Consider the following 20,240-nt stretch of genomic DNA (forward strand, 5'->3'; position numbering starts at 1 on the left):
TTACAGCCGAAGAGGGTAACGAAAAACGAGCATTAAACGTTAGACGTGCCCCTATAGTGCAGGAAGTATTGATTCGGAGGTACACTACACGCGTGAGGTGAGACACTGTACAACAACTAAGTACGTATATTTTTCCTTGGACATTTAGTGGCGTCATCCGATTCCACTCGAAATCTATACGCTCGAAAAAATCTCTAACAAATTCCTTTTCTTCTACAGGCTTAAAAATTTCTTATTAAACGTCCACTAAATTTCAACGCTGCAACAAGATAAAAGTAAAATAGAAATATTATATTATATAAAAAGTATATAAATATATAAGAAATAGTAAGTAAAGTAAAGAAATATTATAAGAAGTAACAAATTTGAAATTAATTTGACATGAAAGAAGTACAATTTTATCGACCACCGTTGATATTATATAAAAGTACTTCGCTACAGATGTAAGCGATATGATACTTATATTGTGAATGATTTAAGAATTAAAACAGAGCTTATGTAAAAGCAACGTCTCCCTTCTTAAAATTATTGTTCCCAATTTAAGTTTGCAATTCAATATCAGCTATTCAGTTGTAAAGAGCATTCAATGGCAAACGTACAAGAATTTCTGTTGCTGACAACGAGTAATAAAAAGTAGAAGATTCCTTTCAGAGAAAGGAAGAATACTTTCATAAAAGTTGAAACAATACTTGTAAAAGAGCGAGCACTTTTTTCAATTATCATAAAACTTGTACTTTCATAATACTTGCAATTAATTAGCAAGAAAAAATGAATACTCAGCAATTTCCACGAGACTCTAACTTTTCACAATAATTACAATCAATCGAAAGAGTATTTTTCACCAAAAAGTTCGTACGTTCGAGCGAAAAGTTGCACGTTTCGAAATATTAACACACTAGGAACTTTTAAGCGTAGCTAGTACCGCGCAATAATAGAAGGAAAAGTAGAAATTCATCTTGCAACTGAAGTTAAACGTCGTTTAACCTTTCTTTATCCCTCTTAGCGCCATCCTTCTCGTCGCGTCCTTTTAAAATGCGGCTGTGCAATTCTGCTCCCATTATCCCCGTTTCCGTCTCTTTGATCTTTACCCTTTGAGCAACGTCAATGCAAATATTTATACGCTACGTGATAATGAACTTCGGTAATTCGTCAAGAGATTGGTCTAGACGAAACGGTACCCGTTAATCGCCCATACCCCATTCAAAAAATTTAAGTCCACCCTCGAATGTCTTCGCGTAAAAATTTCCAAATATATTACAAGTCCAAGTGTATGCATACTTATACAATTTGCACGTATTTCTGTAAATGTATCAATACGACGAAGTGCCAAGTCCACACGAGTTGCATTAATTTTTATCAACTTGTTGCTCTTCAATTGCCCTCTATCGTTTCGCATTTACTTAACACCGTAGATGTACACGAGTAGGCTCCATGGCAATCGATAAATCAATGAAAGTGTTAATTCACTTCACGTCGACAGATATCCAGTTTTCTATTTCTTTTTTTTTTTTCAGACTTCAGCGTCGCGTTAAAAATATTTTTTCCAAGTGGGACACTGGTCCGTTCTAGTTCCGCGGGACGAAATATCCACGGTTTCGTTTCGAACTTGTGCAAACGCGGACAAATGGAAAGCAAATGTTTGCACGCGCAGAGGACACGAGGATACAATCCTACAAAATAGCAAACGGACGAATTTCGAACTTATGGATTTCTGGTTTGGTATCAGGTGGTATGGAAAATTCTTTGTTTCCGCAAAAAACGAAATGAACGCTTCATTTGTCTCGCGGAAGTTTCTGCGGTGTCGTTTAACCGTTTGCTGTTCAAACAGGATATTAAATGAAAAGGACACACGAGAACTGGTATCAGCTAAAACAAGTTGGTACTGCACCGTCCAGACAGATCTACGAGAATCAGGAAATAGTAATATTCTTCAGTTTATACAATAGTGTCATAACAAAGAACAGTACACGTTTCAAAATTTCGTCGTTTTCATAAATGTTGAGAACAAAAACGTAGAAAACTATAGAAGAATTTACCGTTGGTACACAATGCACAGTTCTAGTATACTGTGTTGTCATTTATATCAAGGAAAGCTGGATATCATCTAGAAGTAAAGCGCACCACTTAACTTGCCCCACTTTCCTCTAAAACTAATACATTATAACATTTACATCTTGGACAGAATCCAAAGTGTTTCATTTCCCGCAGGTTAGTTCTAAGCACAAACCACACGTTAGAAAATATTGTTTGCTAATAGAAAATCAATTTTTCACATTAAACAAATTATCTTCACCCTTTTGTACAAAATTGTCGAATATTATTTTTTGTGGTCATTTGTAATTTAGCGAAAAAAAAACAAAAAATATACTGATTGGTGTGCAAATAACTGTATTGGCGAGATTTTAATATTTGTTATCGTAAGAGTATTTATACAAAGCGACATCCCCTTCCCTAGAAACGCTGCACCCTTTGCTCGAGCTACGAAAGGGCTGCACTGCCGCGCAAGTGTGAAACGTTATTTTTAGACCCGTTGGTTTCGAATGCAAGACGAAAATTCGATTCCAGTCTGGGGTGTTCCTTCGAGAGTGTCTCGATTTCAGGATCAACCCCTTGTTAAACTTTCCTGTTAGCTGGTCTACCTCGTTCCTTTATTTAATCGATTACATCTGCTCACTGTGGAGCAGAACAAATCACAACGAACCACCCGAAAATAAAGAAAAACGTGCAATTATTTTAACAGATAAATAATTATATATAAAATTCTGCTACCACGTGCTGTATAATATATGGAATGCATAATATATGATATATATAATGTACGGAATGGATTATATATATAATCTTACTGTTATTAAAAAAAAGAGCTAATTTTGTTACATTTAAATAAAATTAAATAGGTTTTGGGAAAATGTAACATATGTAAAATTGAGTTTATTTGTGTTACATATGTATCATTTATACGATAAGACCGCGTCACTGTGAGATAACAGTATGTTTGGCCACGTTATTCATTTCTCGGAAACGTGCGTCTCGTTCTTGAGACATTTTCCCACACCAGTAAAAACAGCGGCGATTATTTTAAGCCCTACTACCGGATGACTCACGCTCCCCATAATAACAAAGTAAAACAACAATCTAAGATCTCAATATTCGAGGGACAGATCACGTTCAATATATTCGCGTCTATAACGCGTTGAAAGCAATTATTTATTATTCGCATCGGCAATAATGTCGACGCGCATTGATGTACCAATGCAGTGTAGGAATTGATTCAGTGCCGATGTTGCATCGAATCAATGCACCCATTCAATATATGCACCTATTTACGTGCAAACCTGCTTAAATATGCTTAAATATTCCAAGGAATAAATATATGATAAGCAAACCGCGAATGTTTATGCATTAAAATGAAATTTTAACATGCAGGAAAACATAGAATATGTACGACATGCAAAAATATTGCAATATATGCAACATTAAATTGTTAAATATTCAAAATGGACTTGTAAATTGATCTACAATTGTTTCGTTGAATTTATACGTGTATCTTTTATCGGATCGGTGCCTGGTTATAATCAATGTTCACGAAAAAAATGACTAAGACGATAAAATCCGAATTGCACGAAATACAACGAAATAACGTAAAAGTAGAATTTTTTTTAGAGCACTGCGATCATTGCTCGCACGGACCACACAACTTTGCTCTGTAACCATACTTCCGCCCTTTAAACGCGTACTTAAGCACTGGGGACCCCCCTGCGCGCACAAATGACCCATTGCAAGATGACGTCACCCACGCTGGCAAGGAGGGAGGAAAATTGGAAAATACAAATGACTTTATGTTTCCCACCAGTGTGTCCCAACGTGTCAAGAACTGGGAGACATCTCTGACTATATCTTTCCTAGATCGTACACCTCTAAATTTGATACACCACAAAAATTTCAATTTCAAAATCTCAACTTTCTCATTTCATACATAAATACATGAAATAAACTTTTATCTTGTTCATCTAATATATCAGTATTACCATTTATTACATAACTAAAGACTCAGATTTAGTGTAACGTTCGTGAAAATTGCTGGACTTAAATAGTGTCCAGCGACAAGAGAAATTTGCGAAACGCTGATTTACTGTACTTCCATGATTTCGAAATTGATTCTTTTTTTGTAACAACAAATTGGAACGCAGTGCTATGTAACGTGACACTTATCGTTAATGGGATATCCAGCTCATAAAGTCAAGTTTATTGATCGTTAGATCGCCGTACAATAACTGATCCGATGGATCGTCAGTGATACTTCTCACGATCGTAACGGTTCGCTACGTGCGCCCCGTTCAATCGTAACGCGATTGTAAATGTTGAATAACTGGGCACGCATTGTTGGTGCGTTCTATAACAACAGAGAGATGCTCGAGCGATTGCTATCTCGCGAATATATACGCGACATGGATACGCGTATGCGTTCCGCGTACTTGTTACGTGAATGTGTTTCCCTTGCGTAAACGGTGACCGTTTACTGATAACCTATACTGTTTACCGGAAGGAAGACTGCTAAACAGAATCGGTCTTTCCCTCGTTCCATCACGAGATAGAGGAACAGGGAGATGACGTACGCACAGTGGTATAAATAACCCTTTTACACATAATTGGATACTTTATAACACGGCCATGTGTACTGAGCGTGTTCAATTTTTTTTCAACTGGTTTTAACGTAATGACTCCAGATGTCGCTGACCCACGTGCAATGTCAGGGCTCAATGAACGGAACTTCTAATATTTCTTGCATCCCATACCGCGATTCTTTTACACTCCCGCATGTTAACTCTGTTAACTGATTGGGCTGTTGAGTTGAATTCATTCGGATCGTTAATGGTCGATCAAAAAAATAGATACAAAATTATAACATAACATTCTTTCGATAAGATTTCTCGCGAAAATCGTTAATCGATCAGCTTACTTACTTAAAGTGTTTAATTTGTTTCGTCTAATTTCAAAATTAATTAGTGTACGGCAAAAATTGCAAGTCAAACGTGACAATTGTAACTATATCGATATAAATTAGCGTATTCAATCTGGAAATAATAATAGATCCTGGTGAACGCTAGTGAACTAAATTTCGCCATCGCAAGGCGACTCGATCGTAAGTAACGACCCGAAGAATTCGTGCGGAGACGAACAAGGATAAAAATAAGAGCGCGTAGCACGAATCGCATCACGCGAATCCAGCCTGTTCTACGAAAAATGTGCGTATGTCTGTGTACGGACGTGGAATTTGTCAAACATTGAAAGGAGAAGATCTTCTTGGAAAGTTTCAACCAGGCAGCGTTAATTACAGCTGCGCGATTACACGCGGTCAAATGTTTCTCGTTAAATTAATGTGTGGATTGGGGGCTGTTGCATTTTAATGCGCGACTTACTTGTTTCTCTTTCCATTATACTGCTCAGTCGAACATACGTTCGAGCATCTAACCGAGTTCACACGAATCGTGTAACAGTTCGCGAAAAAAAAAAAAGGAATGTCTGATTTCATAGATGACTAAGCATTTTCTACGAAGTGTATCGAAAAACGCAGGAAAATAAAAATAGCACAAAGTATTTAATAGGAACATGTAGCATAACATTCGATACATTTCTAACGTACTTTCTCCTGCATTTATTATCCTCTTTTATTTCCAACGTTATCCCCATTTTCAACTGTACGCAATAATTACCACCGAGTGTACAATTAAACTTTCCAGCGGTAATCACAGCAAAAAGAAAGAAGTTTTCGCTAAAATAGACTCGATCAGACAATTTCTGTAATAATAAGATTGCACGCAAAAATGTGACTTAAAAAGAGAACCGTGACTTCAAAAAAAGTTGACATGTTTTGGACGTATGAATATTGTACATAAAAAGAAAAGCGTACTCTGGAAATTGAAATCTCCGCTAGTAAATATTCACAAGATGTAAATTACCTACGTAACAGATATTCAGCTAGCTTATTAAGGATACCATTAAAGATTGGATTACAACATAAAGGTCAATTTCCATTTTGTATGTATAATGAAATCTTGTGGCAATAAATCATCTAGAATATTTAGTAAGAAACTTTCCTGAAATTCTATACGTTGTATCAAACAATGTTCCTTCTGTATTTACTTGGTATACAACTTTTAAGTTCACAGGGCGAGACTCCCAAATTCGCTTGTCGATAAGTATCGATAATATAGGTGTTGTTAATGATAGTTATCGGCAACTTATACTTTCGATGTTTACCAACGCGTACAGGCAATTTAGTCGTTCGCGGTTACCTTGGCAAATTTTACGACGTGTAAACAGTCTTTTGTAAGATACAATCTATCTGAATAGCCGCGAACTAATCTAATGGAATGCCTATAATTAAGAAAAGCCGTTCCTCGGCATTATTGTCGCCTTTATGACAAGCATCACTTATGTACTATAGCCAGCCAGACGTGTTTAATGGCTCAACTTTGCGTGCGACTGGATCGATCGAATCGTCTCACTATACCAACATATTAAATTGACGAATGGGCGAGTCTGAGCATACTGGCTCTGTGTCTATTGGATGGTTTGAGAGTCTATTGCACCAGAAGCCATCAAAAACCGCGGAGGCAACAAACCCAGTAAACAGCAACTGTATACTTCGCCGGATTCAATTTATTTCTAAAGAGAAGAATCCTGTTAATTTGTGTACTTAGGAACATATGCAACAAGCACTACAGCTTTAAATACATTTTATAATAAATGTGAAGTATGAAGAAAGAACAAAATGGATCATCAAAAAATGTACTAAAATATTTAAACAATTTCTTATTGATAATTATAAATGTTTAGGTCATTTTGTATATAATTATAACTATTCAGAAAGAAATGTTTCAAATAAAGAAGGGCAATTGTTACAGTAAAGATCTATCATCGAACGATGCCTGGGAATTATCTTGAACAGCAAAATAATCACAGAGTGTATTAGCAGAAATGTGTACGATACGATATCTTCGATTCACTCGACCAGGAAGCGATCTGACGGATTAATTAGCTAGATAACATTCTGGTTCGTTTGCGAAGGGCTAGAGTGAACAAACAAATGAATTTAGCTTTCGAAAGCTCTCGATGTTCCGATTAATTTCATCATCCTTGAGAGTGCTCACGGTGTATTGCTCTGCATCTGTTGCAGCTGCTCCCAGCATGCAGTATCTTTAGAATTCCCCCTGTTTCTTTGTCGCACCCTGCTTTATTCGAGAACGTCCTTTTTTAGAAAAACTCCAGGAAACTGCCACGACGAAAAACCGCCTATCCTCTCTACTTCTTCTTTTGTACGCTCAAGCACAAAAGTAGACAATTTTTTGTAGAACGCCATATTTTGCAGATGCAAGATTGTTTTTTTTTTTTAACAATACCTATACCTATACCATTTCGTTGCTTCTAAAATATCCTTCTATGGGTATTGTAATATTTAAAATTAATAGATTAAACAGATTTCGTTGAAAAACCAGAGAACACAGGAACAGATGAGCACGATCATAATTATTATCGATCAAAGAAAAAGAAATTACTCAATTTCAATAAGGCAGCTGTTGAAAACCGTTTGAAATCTTGCAATGATGCTAATTTCTCCGGCTACTCTCTCGCTCTCTCCCTGTTCGCAGCTGGAGTACTTATTCTATGCGACATGACTAAACACGTCGAACAGACGAGGTCGAAGGTTACAATTCAACGAAACGGGGGATCATCTCTTTCTTGTTGGCATTGTTCACAATTAGCCTTTGTTCGCCGCGCAGAACGTACGTTCTGGGGCGCGCCAGAATTACGTTTCAATTTATAGCCCGTGTATTTTGCGGACGACGCGTCGGTAAAAGCGCGACCTACCTGCCTTTCTAATCCGCGTTTTTCTCAATTTACACCGCGGGAGGCAGGAAGGACAACCTATGGGTTTTTGGCACCGTGAGAAATTGCAACGTACGCTACTTTTTCGCACGGGAACGGTATAAGAGCAGCAGAAGAAAACAGTGACCCACATTAGAGAAAAAAAGAAAGGGAAAATATTATTCCAACTAATTATAAGCTAGCTGTGAGTTCATTTTTGAACTCTGAAAATTAATTAACAGAAAAACGTGTGTGTACGCAAAACTAGTAATTATCGTGAAAGTTTTATTGCAAAGTATAGACCAAAATAAAAACGCCTCCAAGATGTTAATTGTTAATCATTCTATCTTTATAAAATCGAATCACGCACACACGTGGCAATTTTACGTAAAATATATGCGAAGAAACTGAAAAGCAATTTTTATTTCTAAACATAATGCAATAGTAAGTATCTCATAGATACAGCTGCCCAAAATTGCAGTTTCAACGAAAATCTATCTAACACGTGCACTTAAATTCTGCGTTAATACATTAAACTTGTGTTTGTAATCCTTATCATACCTGTACGCATTATTGATATCTTAATCATGCGCACATGAGTAATAATCGGGAAATGTACCTTGATGGTTAAAAAAAGTTCGAAGTTAACTGTATTCGTTATTTTATAATCACGTGGAGGAATTGCATTGAGAATGCAGATGTCGATGTAACGTTAGAAACCGCCTGATAAAACGCCGCGCGGTTACACGCTGATGCAGCAACGTGTACCGCGATGCGAGCACGTGTTGCACTTAACAACCGTAGAAATTTGTAGCGAGGCAAGTGTGTCGTAATTCAATACCGGCCACTTTCATCGGGCGTTTTCAGGATTGAGTTACGACCAGCACATCCACGACCACCTTGAAAAACTAACGACGTTGTACAAAAATTCCCCGAAGAAGTGGAGAAACGATCGGCCAGAATCGACGTTCCAAGTTTCTACATAACTATTTCGTTCCAACAGAATTATTTGGTGGCGATTGTAACACTATATCAAAATCTGAAAACAAAGCAATGGCTTATCTCTGATTCTGTTGTCCTATTTGTGTCTGTACACAATTGTGTGACCACGATGCGAGCCATTTATCAATCAGTGAACGTAACCATATGTCGATTATCGCTTCAATAATAACTGCGGAAATACAGACTGGAGTATACCATATAATAAATTTCTATACTCATCAAAACTCGATTCCGCATTCCGTATCACGTTTCGCACAAGATCGCACTTCGACATATATACAGCGCATCCGTATTTTCAAATGAACGTATTTAAAATTTTAAAATTCGATCTCTAAAAGAGGAAACGAGAAAAAATTCCCTATTCGCATTCTCCGTTTTCTGGTTTTCCTCTTGTATTCTCGTTCCAGACTTGTGGACGGTTTTTCCGCGTACTTTCTTGTTCTTTACCCTCTACAGGAAACGAATTTTCTTTAAAAGTAGTCGAGAAATTGCGCGTGACGGGAATCAACATGGCCGTGAAACGTGAATCCAAAATAAGCATCGCACGAGTTAGGCAAACAAATACAAGAGGCTGCGGCTGATCGTTCGAATGGGGCACGTGCATCTTCTAACGCGGAATTTTCCTAACGGCTTGCTGCTGCCGCGGTAAAACGATCCTATCCCGAGCCGTTCCTGGAAAATAAAAATCGCTGGTACAAGACGAGCATCTTTCTTCCCGGGGAGATCCGTTGCTTCCCCCACATCCCCGTTGCTCGCGTTTCAAGCGGTTTTACGCAGCCAAGTGCTGCCAACCATCAGTCGATAAACAATCAAATATTCAACGAAGTTTATCAGGCTAGTAATTGCATTTTCAATGGTAGCGACCCTCTTAAAATGTGGCCGCGAACTGCTAACCGCTGTGCCTATGCACATACACGTAAACAATACCGTTCCCAAATAGGATGGCGAGAATATTCGAGGACGGAGATGCGTAAACAAACGAAATAATAATTTCCAATGAACGTGTAACGATGTTATTGTAGAAACTTGGAGTTAGAAACAATTCTGTAATTTACTTCATTGAGAAATTGCTTTGAAATCAGTTTCTTGAGAGTCTTCTCTTTCTCGATTTTTACAGAAAAGAAAAGAAATGAAAGAAAAGGAGCTACGTAATCTGAACGTATTATCCTCTAACGAGCTGTTCACGTATATCTACATTACGAAGAGCGAGTAATATTTAGTGAGAGAAATAAATTGCTTTGTAACGAACATCCTTCGCGGAAGATTAAAAATAAGCGAATAATAAGTATCGATTTAAGTGACATTAAAAAAAAGTGTGCAATTAAAAATACGCAACGAACTTGATTATCACCGAGCGTGCAGATTTTCGCTAAACACGGCTTCCCTGGGCGCAACTTAACGAGATTACACGATTTATGCGGCACTATCGGTCTGTACATATTTGAAAACATATCAAGAAACGGAACGGCTCGCTGACGGGAATGTTTCTGCCAGAAGCAACGCTATTTACACGCTCGAGTACACAGCCGATGGACACGTTCCTTTTTATAATTTCAAATCTAGCGGAAAGAAACTTACGATATAACGTCCGCTCGAATTGTCAACGGGCTCGTGCAGAGGGGAGGCATTTTCTAAAGGGTGCAACGGCATCGATTGAAATTCACGTGTCAATCACGTGCAAATAAAACGAAACGCTTCACGTTCTACGATTCATCCGCACGTTCGTATTCCAATAAAAAGAAGCGTCTAATCTAATTCGATAAATCGGAAATAATAAGGTAACCAAGGTTAACGAGTCCCGTGTGTCTTGTCAGATTCCCCAACAGAAGCTTCGTATCTGCGTTGACTTAAATAACCGACGCTGGTGCGATTCACTGATCTGACACGAGATACATTATCTATCGTTGCGCAACCTAGCGATTTCGAAAATTGCAACAGCAGCACAGCCTTTCAGTCGGACCATAAAAAAACGGTCGAGCGTTCGTCAATAGCCATCCGACTTCTCTGGAGATTAATTGCACGTGTAAATACGAGACGTTCCTCGTAGCTCGCGGTGAAACTAGAATCACGCGTTTCATTGACGAGGGTTGGAGAAAAATAAAGAAGGGAAGAAGAAAAAAAAAAAAAGTAGACTCACCGAAATACTTGTCTGGCTCCAAGCCCGAATCTTTGTCCAGCCCGCATATGACAAAATAATCCGCGAACCTCTGTGGATGTTGCTCTGGTCCGCGCATTATTCCCAGACTCCCATTCATCTTTCACGACGAGAGGCGTCGAATACGACTCACATCCGCGGCAAACACTCTCACGAGAACGATCTCCACATTATGAACCAGCGCGAAACTGTCATTTCACGCGAGAGCGAAACAACAGCTGATGTTGACGCGTACCCGAACGTAACGCACGACTCCGCGGAGTGCGGACCTCTCGCCGCGAATAAATTGATCTTTACTCGACGACGCGAACTTGCCTGCGGATCGAGCCGCGCAGCTGCCGCCTGACAACGGCGCGAGAATTCAAACGCTTGGTGGTAACGCTTGAGAAACTTGCTGGGAGGAGGAGAAAAGCGATAATTGCGTCACTTCTTCAAGATTATTGCTATCGAATATTAAATTTCTTTTTTTTTTATCTTATACTTTGATGAAAGTTTACAAAAATGGAAATTAATAAAGATAGATCTTCTTTAAGAGGATTTCTCCTAAAGATAGATTCTCCTTAACGGAGATACGAAAGATGTATTCTTTATTCTCTAGAATTGAGATTGAAAATTTGTTTCGTAGATTCATATTACTCGCATTTTTTCTCAATTATATAATTATGAAATATTCTTTGACTCTTTTTAAAGCATTATGGCGGTTGGAAGAGCATAATGCTCTTACTTTGCCCAACTTTCTTTCTTGCACTGTTTTAAACAATCTATGTTCATTTTGTTCTTTCTTTTCACACGTTCCGCATTTGATACCCTTGTGTATACTATTTTTCTTGTTAATTAAAATTCGTTACTCTTTTCTACAGCTTTGTTAACCCTTTCTTCCCCCTATTAGTCGCCTCTTACGACAAGCAGGGGATACTGTGGGTGTATTCTGATCCCCACCGCACAGGGATTGTTTCGATTTATCGCAAGTGCGATCCTACTATACTTCCTAAAGTGTTCCACGAAAAATTATGAAATTGAATGGAATATTGTCGTTTTTATATGTACATACGTACAATTTGCAATAAACTTAAACAGAAAAGTTACAACTAGGAAACTAGATTTACTCCTGCGTTTCTTAAAAATGTTTAAACTCAAAAAGCGTTCCGCAATGAGAGAAGATTGGTTATCACTGAGATAGAGGACAGAATGATTGCAACCAGCGTTGGCAAAGCTGATAACCTCTCACGCCATCTGCATGAATGTATAGCGCACAAATGTTTGTTCACTCATGGACAGGTTAGATTTGTGCGATTCATCTTGAATTTCTTTCGATAGAACGACACTGTAGAGGATTTTAGAATTTTCACGTTTTTACGGATGATGGAGGAGGTTGACAATATAATCATTCACTCATTGCGTCAGATAGGCTGGTAAGTTCTGTTTTAAATGGCCTTAACGTGCATTCATCGCGCTTATGATAACCCGATGTCAACCGGTTTCGCACTAAAAAGTGGGCGGCGATGTCTTCGTTCGTGTCAAACATCGCACTCTCAAATGAACGATCTGTCGTTTGTTTTATCAGCTGCGAAAAAATTACATTGTTATTTCGATAATGAAAAGAAGAGGGAATGATTTCGATAGCGATGAAAACGAATGATAATTTATAAAGTATCCTGATTAATTTCTTTAACTTTTTTTTTTTTAGTGACATTGAAGAAAGCGTGACAAATCTCGGCGGTTTTAACACAGAACTAGTAGTAGAAGCAACGGTAAAATGTTTGGATATAATAAGACCAGGCCTTGGTGTATCTACAATTTTACCTATAAATATGGCAGCCAGATTTCGATTAGGTGCTACACTTGCTCAAGCATGTTCGGTAAGATTTTACAATAAGAACTTAAATCGTTTACATTGGTAATACATTTACGAAAGACATTAAGTCTTTCAGACAAACTATGTTTGAATGTTTTGTTCGATTACATTAAGAAGGAATTACAATTAACAAATATGTTACATTTAATATGAAAATCTTCTATTTATTATGCTATTCGTTGTTTTACTACTATTGATACCTAGTTCATAAATTTAGGAATTAGGATACAAAGGTGATATCGGCTATCAAACATTTTTGTACAGCTCAGAAGCTGATTTACGAAAGGTTTTCATGTTTCTTATTGAAAAATTACCAAAGGAAAGTGATAAAACCTTAAGCGAACCTGTTAGTAATATTGCATTACTAGAGAAATCGATAGCAACGGCGATAGCACAGCAACTTTCAGCCCCGTGGTTGCCACATTATTGTCATACAAAGGGATTTAGGAATAGAGGAAGAGCAAGAATCCCTTATAAATCTGTAAATCTAGAAGTCCCAAAAATAGAGAATGGAGAAGGTAATATCGATGATTCGAACCTTATAATGATCACATGGAATATATCACTTTTCCGTTAATACAAATATTATGATTTTGCTTATCAGAATATCAAGATTATTACATACATTATCTACAATCCGTGCCTGAACAAGTGCAAAATGAATCATCACTTCTACCTTCTTTGATATCCTACAGTGCGAGAGCTCTTCATTCACACTCTATGAGTCTTATCGATCAAATAAATTGGTTAAATAAACAACATTGTGATAAAATTACTGAAGTTAATGCATCTAGTAACGATGTTAACGTTCTTAATAGGATCTCAATGAAAGATACAACATCACCTTCCAAGGTAGGCTTGGAAAAATGTTGATGCTAACATTTTTAACCTTATATCATATTGATTTATTAATCTTGTATTGATTGTTCGCATATAGGAACTTCAAACAGAAGATAATGGTACTAGAGAAATTAAGGTTGAAAAACAAATATTATCAGATAAAGTGGAGAAACAAGATAAACAATTAGAATGCGAAAATCTCAGAAGTGACATAGAAGAGTTACAAGACGCAATCAAGAACTTGACTACTAGTGTAACACAAGTAACGATAAATTATCAAAATGAAGAGAAAGAATTAACGCTTAATGAAGAGCAAAAAAAGATTAAAGCAAGAATTTATGATCTATTTCAAGGTGGTGAGGAAAATATTAAAAAGCTGGAGGCAGCGATTGAAGCTACTACGAACAAATTAATCAATTTAGGTAATCAATGGGAGAAACATAGAGTGCCTCTTATTCAAAAGTATAGGCAAGAAAGAGAAAAGCATTCTACTAAAGCTGTAAGTAATACTTCTTTAATGTAAAATGAAATTCCAATTATGTATATATCTTTTCGTAACCGAATATAAAATTTATTTCATACGTTTTTATATACATTCAGAGTGCAAGCCAAAAGAAACTGGATGAAATTAAGTTACTGAAAGAGAAAGAGAGAGAACTGCAAGAAGAATGTCGTAACAAAGATCAACAATACTCGCAATTAGTGACTGAAGTTCAGAAACTTCCAAAAGAAGTGAATAGATCAGCGTATACTCAAAGAATTTTAGAAATAATTAACAATATTAGGAAACAAAGGGACGAAATCAACAAAGTGTTAGCCGATACGAGAGAAATCCAAAAAGAAATTAATATGCTCACAGGCAGATTGGAAAGATCGTTCACTGTTGTCGACGAACTAATATTTCGTGATGCGAGAACAAATGAGGCATCGAGAAAGGCTTACAAATTATTGGCTACACTTCATTCCGACTGTAGCGAGCTTGTAAGTTTAGTGGAAGAAACAGGCGCGACTGTAAGAGAGATCAGGGACTTGGAAGAACAGGTGAGTAATGCATATCGTTGAAGATTTTTGTATCGTTCGAGGTATATCTTGGTCAGTATTACAGTCAACATTTTGTGTAACAAATATTTGTCGATTTATTTCAGAATGATTCTGAAGCAACGAAAAATGTTGGAGCAAATTTGGAAAGAATAACTGCTGATTTAAAACAAATGAAACAGGAAACGGCAGAATTAACAGCAAAACTCCAAAGTAAAGCTTCGTGATTCTTGCATAATAATCTGTGATATTATCATGTAAATTGTAACAACGACCAGGTAAAAATTTCAAGCGCGACCAATTCAGATTATAAATTGGTTTCTCTTTTGCAAAATATAAAAAAAAAATTATATTTTGCAGGACATTCCTTACAAACGAATACGATTATTATGACCAAATTTTACAGTTGTGCAGAATTTGGTAAATTGCTGACTGTAAAGCAGTCTTTGTAAGTTTGTTAAAATACGATTCACTGTTAAATATGTGCCTTGGCCCGAAATTATACAATGTAAATCGTGCTTAAATATGGGCCAAGCACGTATAGCAGAATTCATTCGAAAGAATTCAAAATTTATTTAACAACCAACGCTCAAACGAAATGTCATTTGTTACAGAGCCTAAAAATTTTTTTAGTATAAACTTTAATTGTACAGTTAACTTTAATATTTCTGAGAAAGAACGGCTTTCTTGATATCCGCAACAAACGTATATAATAAAGAACATTTAAGAAAATACTTTTAAGTAATTATGTACAAAATATATAAGATAAATAACACGTAACATATTTTCTTTTTAATGTTTCTTTCCATTATGATCGTTTTAAAAATAATTTCCGTAACAATTCGATTAGTCTGATTTATTGCTTTTAATTGTAGGAAAAATTACTTTCTCATATGTTCAAGTTTAGGTGGTACGTATTCTGTTTCTTCTTCTAATTTCTTCAGTTTTTTCAGAGCTTTAGGTTTTTTAAGAACTCGCTTCATTTCCAATCTTTCTTCCTCTTCTCTCTTTTCTACTTCTAACTCGATTTGTTCTTCATTCTCAAAGAACGTTAAAAGCCTTTCCCGTTCTGCCAAATATTTCTTTAATTCATTTATATCCTCCATTTTAGTTTGACGTTTCATTTCGAATAATTGTTTATCTAATGTCGCTTGCCTCTGTTTTTCCCAGTTCGTATAAGCCTAAAACATTAAATAAAGCCTATTTCGTAAGATAATTAATAATTGAGTAGGTTTTAATGATTTAATAAATTTTTTATTACCTGCACTTGATTATTTATATCTACATCCTGTTGCTTTTCAACTGCAGATTTAACATTATTTTCCAATGCTTTAATTAAACTATCTTTACACGTACTCTTCTCTTTCAACACAAGTATTTGTTCTATTAGAGTTTGTAACTCATTTGCTGCCTGTTTGGATATATCTTTGTAATCTTCCTTGATCAAGTGGAAAACTTCTTCGTAAACAATATTTCCTTCAACCTCGTTTAACCACTGCTTTATTAATTCTGTTCCGGTTTGATACTTTTCATACAGTACTAAACCTCTTAACTGACAAGTCCTCCCTAAAGCATTGTTCAGAGTTCTTCCTTGGAAAGCCAATGTCTTTCCCACCAATTTGCAAGGTTCAGTGATATCAAAGTGGTCGTCGAAGTAAGGATTTCTAAGATATTTGACGCGTATTTTAATTTCTTCTTTGGAGGTTTGCTCAGGTTCCGGTGGTTTCACCCAGGTACTGGAATCTTCTAAATATTTGTGACAAGCGTACAAGGACAATGCATTTGTTATTGGATTCTCGCTGTCTTCTTGTAGCATAGGTAGAACAGCGATTTTCGCTGCGCTTGCGTAATCCATCTTCTTTATGTACGTATCCATGAGCAAGTTGTAACAAACATGATCGGGAAAAATACCATACTTGAGTCTGTTATGCAACACGTCCATAAGCTCAGATGTGCAACCGTGATCCAGCAGGTATCTCACAACAGCGTGATGCGTCGAATCTAAAGTGTTGGTGGTTTCCGCGCTTTGTCTCAAACTCTCTAGCAAGTTCAACAATTCCTCCACCTGCTCCCGGGTTCTTACAATATTTACGAATATATCTATGTCCACCGCGCTAACAAGCCCATCAGTGGCGTATTTGTGTTGCAAAGTCATGAACAGGTCTTCTGGGTTATATTTTTGCAACAACGGAATTTGTAGCCGAGCGTTCCATGCTTCCTCGCACCGGTACGCTTCCGATAGAAATGATCGCTTCTGTATCGCAGTCTTCCGAAATCCCTCGTACGCTCTTCTTCCGGATCTGAATATTCTCAACATTTTGCGTTCTAACCTTAACTCAACAACAGATCATTTCTTTCGCGTACAAATTTTCTAACCTATTTCTATTTACTTGAATTCGAGGTTAGAATCGCTTGAATGTTTCTAACGCGATGTATGTAAATACATAAATCAAGAACTGTGATTGTAAATTATAATAATTTCCTGTGATCTCCTACTTACTCGTTATGTAAATAGAATGTAAACGTTGCTTTACATACTTCAAGCGGTGTTCAATTATGGTTCGATGTAAACATATACTCGATTTCGAGAAATTTTTGATTACAACAGTGTAACCAACCTACACAAGCTAAGAAAAGGAGTAGATCTCTTGGATCGTGGCGTCTCGCGTGACACTAACACAAACACTGATCGACGCGCTGTCCAATGGGAGTGGAGCCCACCGTGCGACGTCGTTTCTGATTGGTTAACCGGGTTCGAATTAATGTCGAAGCGGCAGATGGTCGCAACTGTTTGTACATATATGTAGACATACGTGGTTGAAAAAAAAAAACTTTATATTAGAACAAAATTATTATCGATTGCGTGTACATATGAATTTTGATTAACAATATCCCCTCGAAGATATATACGTATTTCCCAAAATGGTGAGGAACACAAATGAATTTCCGAATTATCAAAAAATGTAAAGGTTATATTTTGTTTATGATATGCGACAGTTGCGAAGACGTGTTCGAAATTTTTTCAGTATTCCTTACTTAATAAAACAGAAAATGCTCACGAAGATAGCATTTGGACCTGTGCTTGGGGCTGTCTAAAGAAGAAAAGGGAATCACAGCTCGATAATGAAGATTCACGGTAATTAATTCGTTGCCACCTGTGCCTGCTTCCCTGTAATATTTCTTCTTAACACGACAGAGATTCCGTGCAATTTAACGAGGATGAGACAATGGAATACTTGGTGACCGGATCAGTGGACGATGTTGTTAAAGTTTGGGAACAAAAGAATAAGAGTTTACAGCTAAAGCATAGACTAACTGGTCACTCGTTCGGTGTGGTGTCTGTTGCTGTAAGTTCAGATGGTTCGAGTAAGTAGTTAATAATAAACAAAAAGGATCAATGGGTTTGTTTTGGTTCCTTATTCCGTCATCCCAGAATGGTTCTGGTTGTATTTGGTATGTTTTTAGGCCGTACACGAACAAAGTAAACCAAAACAAACGTAACAAATTATATTTAGATGCTACGTTGTAATCCCGCATAAGGAACATCGACTTAGCGAGAATAGCTTAACAAAGTGAAACTGATTGAATAAAATTTTATAATTTTTCAAATAATTATTAACGTAGAAGCAAATTCACAATGTTATTTTGTATAACATAAAATAAATGTTGATCGCATTAATTTACTATCTGAAATTAGCTATTGACTGAGTTATATATTTAGATAAAAATGTTCATTTCTGGTAGTTCTTTGGTCAGGCCATTCTTACTTTTTTATAAGAAATACGATGCTATATAAACTGTATGCGTTTTGTAGAATGTGCGTCCAGTTCACTAGATTCCAGCTTGAAATTATGGGACATAGAAACAGGGGAAAAAATATCGAGCATCGAAGTAGGACCTGTAGATATTTGGACAGTAGTATTCTCTCCAGATGACAAATTCATTGTATCCGGTAGTCACTCGGGTAAAATACATTTATATGGAACAGAAAGTGGTAAACAGGAACAAACTTTAGATACCACGACTGGAAAGTTTACATTAAGCATTGCCTATGTGAGTATCGTAAAAGTGTATACCACTTACATTCTATGTTATGCAGAAGTAATAAAGACCTTCGTCCTGTATAATTGCGTGTTTTAGAGCCCTGATGGTAAATATATTGCCAGCGGTGCGATAGATGGGATTATTAATATTTTTGATGTGGCTTATGGAAAAGTCTTACGTACATTGGGAGGTATGTAAGTGTTTCCTTAATAATTTGTTAACATTCGAATATTACACTATTTTAATGTTAGTAATTTATATTCATCGATAATATATAAATGTAAATTTTTCAGGTCATGCAATGTCTATTAGGTCACTTTGCTTTTCGCCAGATTCCCAGTTACTTCTTACTGCATCGGACGATGGAAACATGAAATTATATGACGTGTAAGCGATTCACATTTTCAGAATAATGGACTGAGAATCACAGTGATGTATATTAGTCGTAACAAATCTTAAAAGACTCGCGTGTTCGAATAAGCAGTCAGAGGAAACTATACTTTGGAAAAATTTATATCGCTGCGACTCTCATTCGTTCGATTAAATAACTAAGAGATAACAAAACATTGATCATTTGCATTATTTTATTCTATAGAAACGATGCTAAGTTAGCAGGGACCACGTCTGGTCATGCTTCGTGGGTACTTGCTGTTGATTTCGCTCCGGATGGACAACGATTTGCGTCTAGCAGTTCGGATCATACGGTCAAAATATGGGAATTAGCACAGCGGCAATGTTTACATACATTTAATGAACATAACGACCAGGTGAGACACGATATAATACATAGCATTATGGAGTGTTTATTGTAAATTTACAAAGTGGAAAAAATGACCTGTAATATGTCGCAAATGTTTAAAACATAATCGACAGAAATACTTTTGCAACTGTTCAAATGCTTTGTCTTTTTTTCCAGGTATGGTCTATAAAATACAATCCACAAAGAAACAACACAATAGCATCAGTGTCAGAAGACAAATCCATTAATCTTTACGAATGTCCATAGTATGATGAATAAATTTTTTCTACAAACACGAATGAATACATGCGCATGTTCTTATTATTTTTATGTATATACATCCCCGTTCAAAAGTATCGGGATATTTGTCTAGTTGTACAATAAATATTTGAAATATGTTGTGGTATTTACGAAGTTAATAATTGTTATATATATATTCTATTTTATATTCTATTAAAAGAATAGGTTCGAGTATATAGATTCTTTCTATTTTTAATGATACTAAGAAATGCTTAAAATATAGTTTGAATAGCTTTGGAGGACGAGTGATCGATCTTAAACATTTCTGATATAATTAGACGAACGAACATTTAGATGTTTAATCCTAGTTGAAACAATTTACGATCGTGTAATAAAAATTCCAAAAAATAATGAATGTTCTAATATTTTTGATCGGGAATGCATATCTTACATATATC

General features: G+C 36.4%; 4 protein-coding genes across 10 annotated transcripts in view; 2 read left to right on the forward strand and 2 right to left on the reverse strand.

The window, feature by feature from the left end:
• Pns (DENN domain containing pinstripe) overlaps positions 1–11,302 on the reverse strand; it is a 32,466-nt gene extending 21,164 nt beyond the window's left edge. For all 5 annotated transcript variants that reach the window (XR_013102588.1, XR_013102589.1, XM_076905904.1 and 2 more), the window contains exon 1: positions 11,009–11,302. Coding sequence is in view for 3 of the 5 variants with exons in the window: in XM_076905904.1 (XP_076762019.1) it covers positions 11,009–11,126 (118 nt within the window). In the remaining 2 variants the exon portion in view is untranslated. The remainder of the gene's footprint in view (positions 1–11,008) is intronic.
• Positions 11,303–12,260: 958 nt separating this feature from the next.
• On the forward strand, positions 12,261–15,582 carry LOC143429665 (coiled-coil domain-containing protein 22 homolog). Its single transcript, XM_076905349.1, has 8 exons — positions 12,261–12,438; positions 12,714–12,885; positions 13,099–13,399; positions 13,486–13,733; positions 13,819–14,220; positions 14,322–14,762; positions 14,867–15,037; positions 15,120–15,582. The coding sequence occupies exons 1-7, from the start codon at positions 12,386–12,388 to the stop codon at positions 14,984–14,986; spliced, it is 1,737 nt and encodes a 578-aa protein (XP_076761464.1). The 5' UTR covers positions 12,261–12,385; the 3' UTR covers positions 14,987–15,037; positions 15,120–15,582.
• A 28-nt stretch (positions 15,583–15,610) lies between these two features.
• LOC143429666 (uncharacterized) lies at positions 15,611–17,188 on the reverse strand. The gene is made up of 2 exons (XM_076905350.1): positions 16,021–17,188; positions 15,611–15,940 (listed from the first exon to the last, which is right to left on the reverse strand). The coding sequence occupies exons 1-2, from the start codon at positions 17,074–17,076 to the stop codon at positions 15,641–15,643; spliced, it is 1,356 nt and encodes a 451-aa protein (XP_076761465.1). The 5' UTR covers positions 17,077–17,188; the 3' UTR covers positions 15,611–15,640.
• A 332-nt stretch (positions 17,189–17,520) lies between these two features.
• LOC143429844 (uncharacterized) lies at positions 17,521–19,841 on the forward strand. 3 transcript variants are annotated; one of them, XM_076905654.1, is made up of 8 exons: positions 17,521–17,684; positions 17,786–17,895; positions 17,956–18,125; positions 18,574–18,812; positions 18,900–18,993; positions 19,097–19,190; positions 19,399–19,570; positions 19,720–19,841. In XM_076905654.1, the coding sequence occupies exons 1-8, from the start codon at positions 17,682–17,684 to the stop codon at positions 19,807–19,809; spliced, it is 972 nt and encodes a 323-aa protein (XP_076761769.1). In that variant the 5' UTR covers positions 17,521–17,681; the 3' UTR covers positions 19,810–19,841. The 3 variants fall into 3 exon arrangements, with proteins under 3 accessions (XP_076761769.1, XP_076761770.1, XP_076761772.1); XM_076905655.1 differs by having other exon boundaries at positions 17,522–17,684; positions 17,757–17,895; XM_076905657.1 differs by having other exon boundaries at positions 17,522–17,684; positions 17,808–17,895.
• Positions 19,842–20,240: the final 399 nt, after the last annotated feature.

This window comes from Xylocopa sonorina, chromosome 12, assembly GCF_050948175.1.
Source record: "Xylocopa sonorina isolate GNS202 chromosome 12, iyXylSono1_principal, whole genome shotgun sequence".
Lineage (NCBI taxonomy): Eukaryota > Metazoa > Arthropoda > Insecta > Hymenoptera > Apidae > Xylocopa > Xylocopa sonorina.

Coding starts and splice junctions, on each gene's coding strand:
- LOC143429665 (XM_076905349.1), top strand. CDS start 12,386: ATGATGGAGGAGGTTGACAATATAATCATTCACTCATTGCGTCAGATA. Junction 12,439..12,713: donor TCATTGCGTCAGATAGGCTG/GTAAGTTCTGTT, acceptor TTTTTTTTTTAG/TGACATTGAAGAAAGCGTGA. Junction 13,400..13,485: donor AAAAATAGAGAATGGAGAAG/GTAATATCGATG, acceptor TTTGCTTATCAG/AATATCAAGATTATTACATA.
- LOC143429844 (XM_076905654.1), top strand. Junction 18,126..18,573: donor TGTAAGTTCAGATGGTTCGA/GTAAGTAGTTAA, acceptor TGCGTTTTGTAG/AATGTGCGTCCAGTTCACTA. Junction 18,813..18,899: donor TTACATTAAGCATTGCCTAT/GTGAGTATCGTA, acceptor TGCGTGTTTTAG/AGCCCTGATGGTAAATATAT.
- LOC143429666 (XM_076905350.1), bottom strand. CDS start 17,076: ATGTTGAGAATATTCAGATCCGGAAGAAGAGCGTACGAGGGATTTCGG. Junction 15,941..16,020: donor ATATAAATAATCAAGTGCAG/GTAATAAAAAAT, acceptor TTAATGTTTTAG/GCTTATACGAACTGGGAAAA.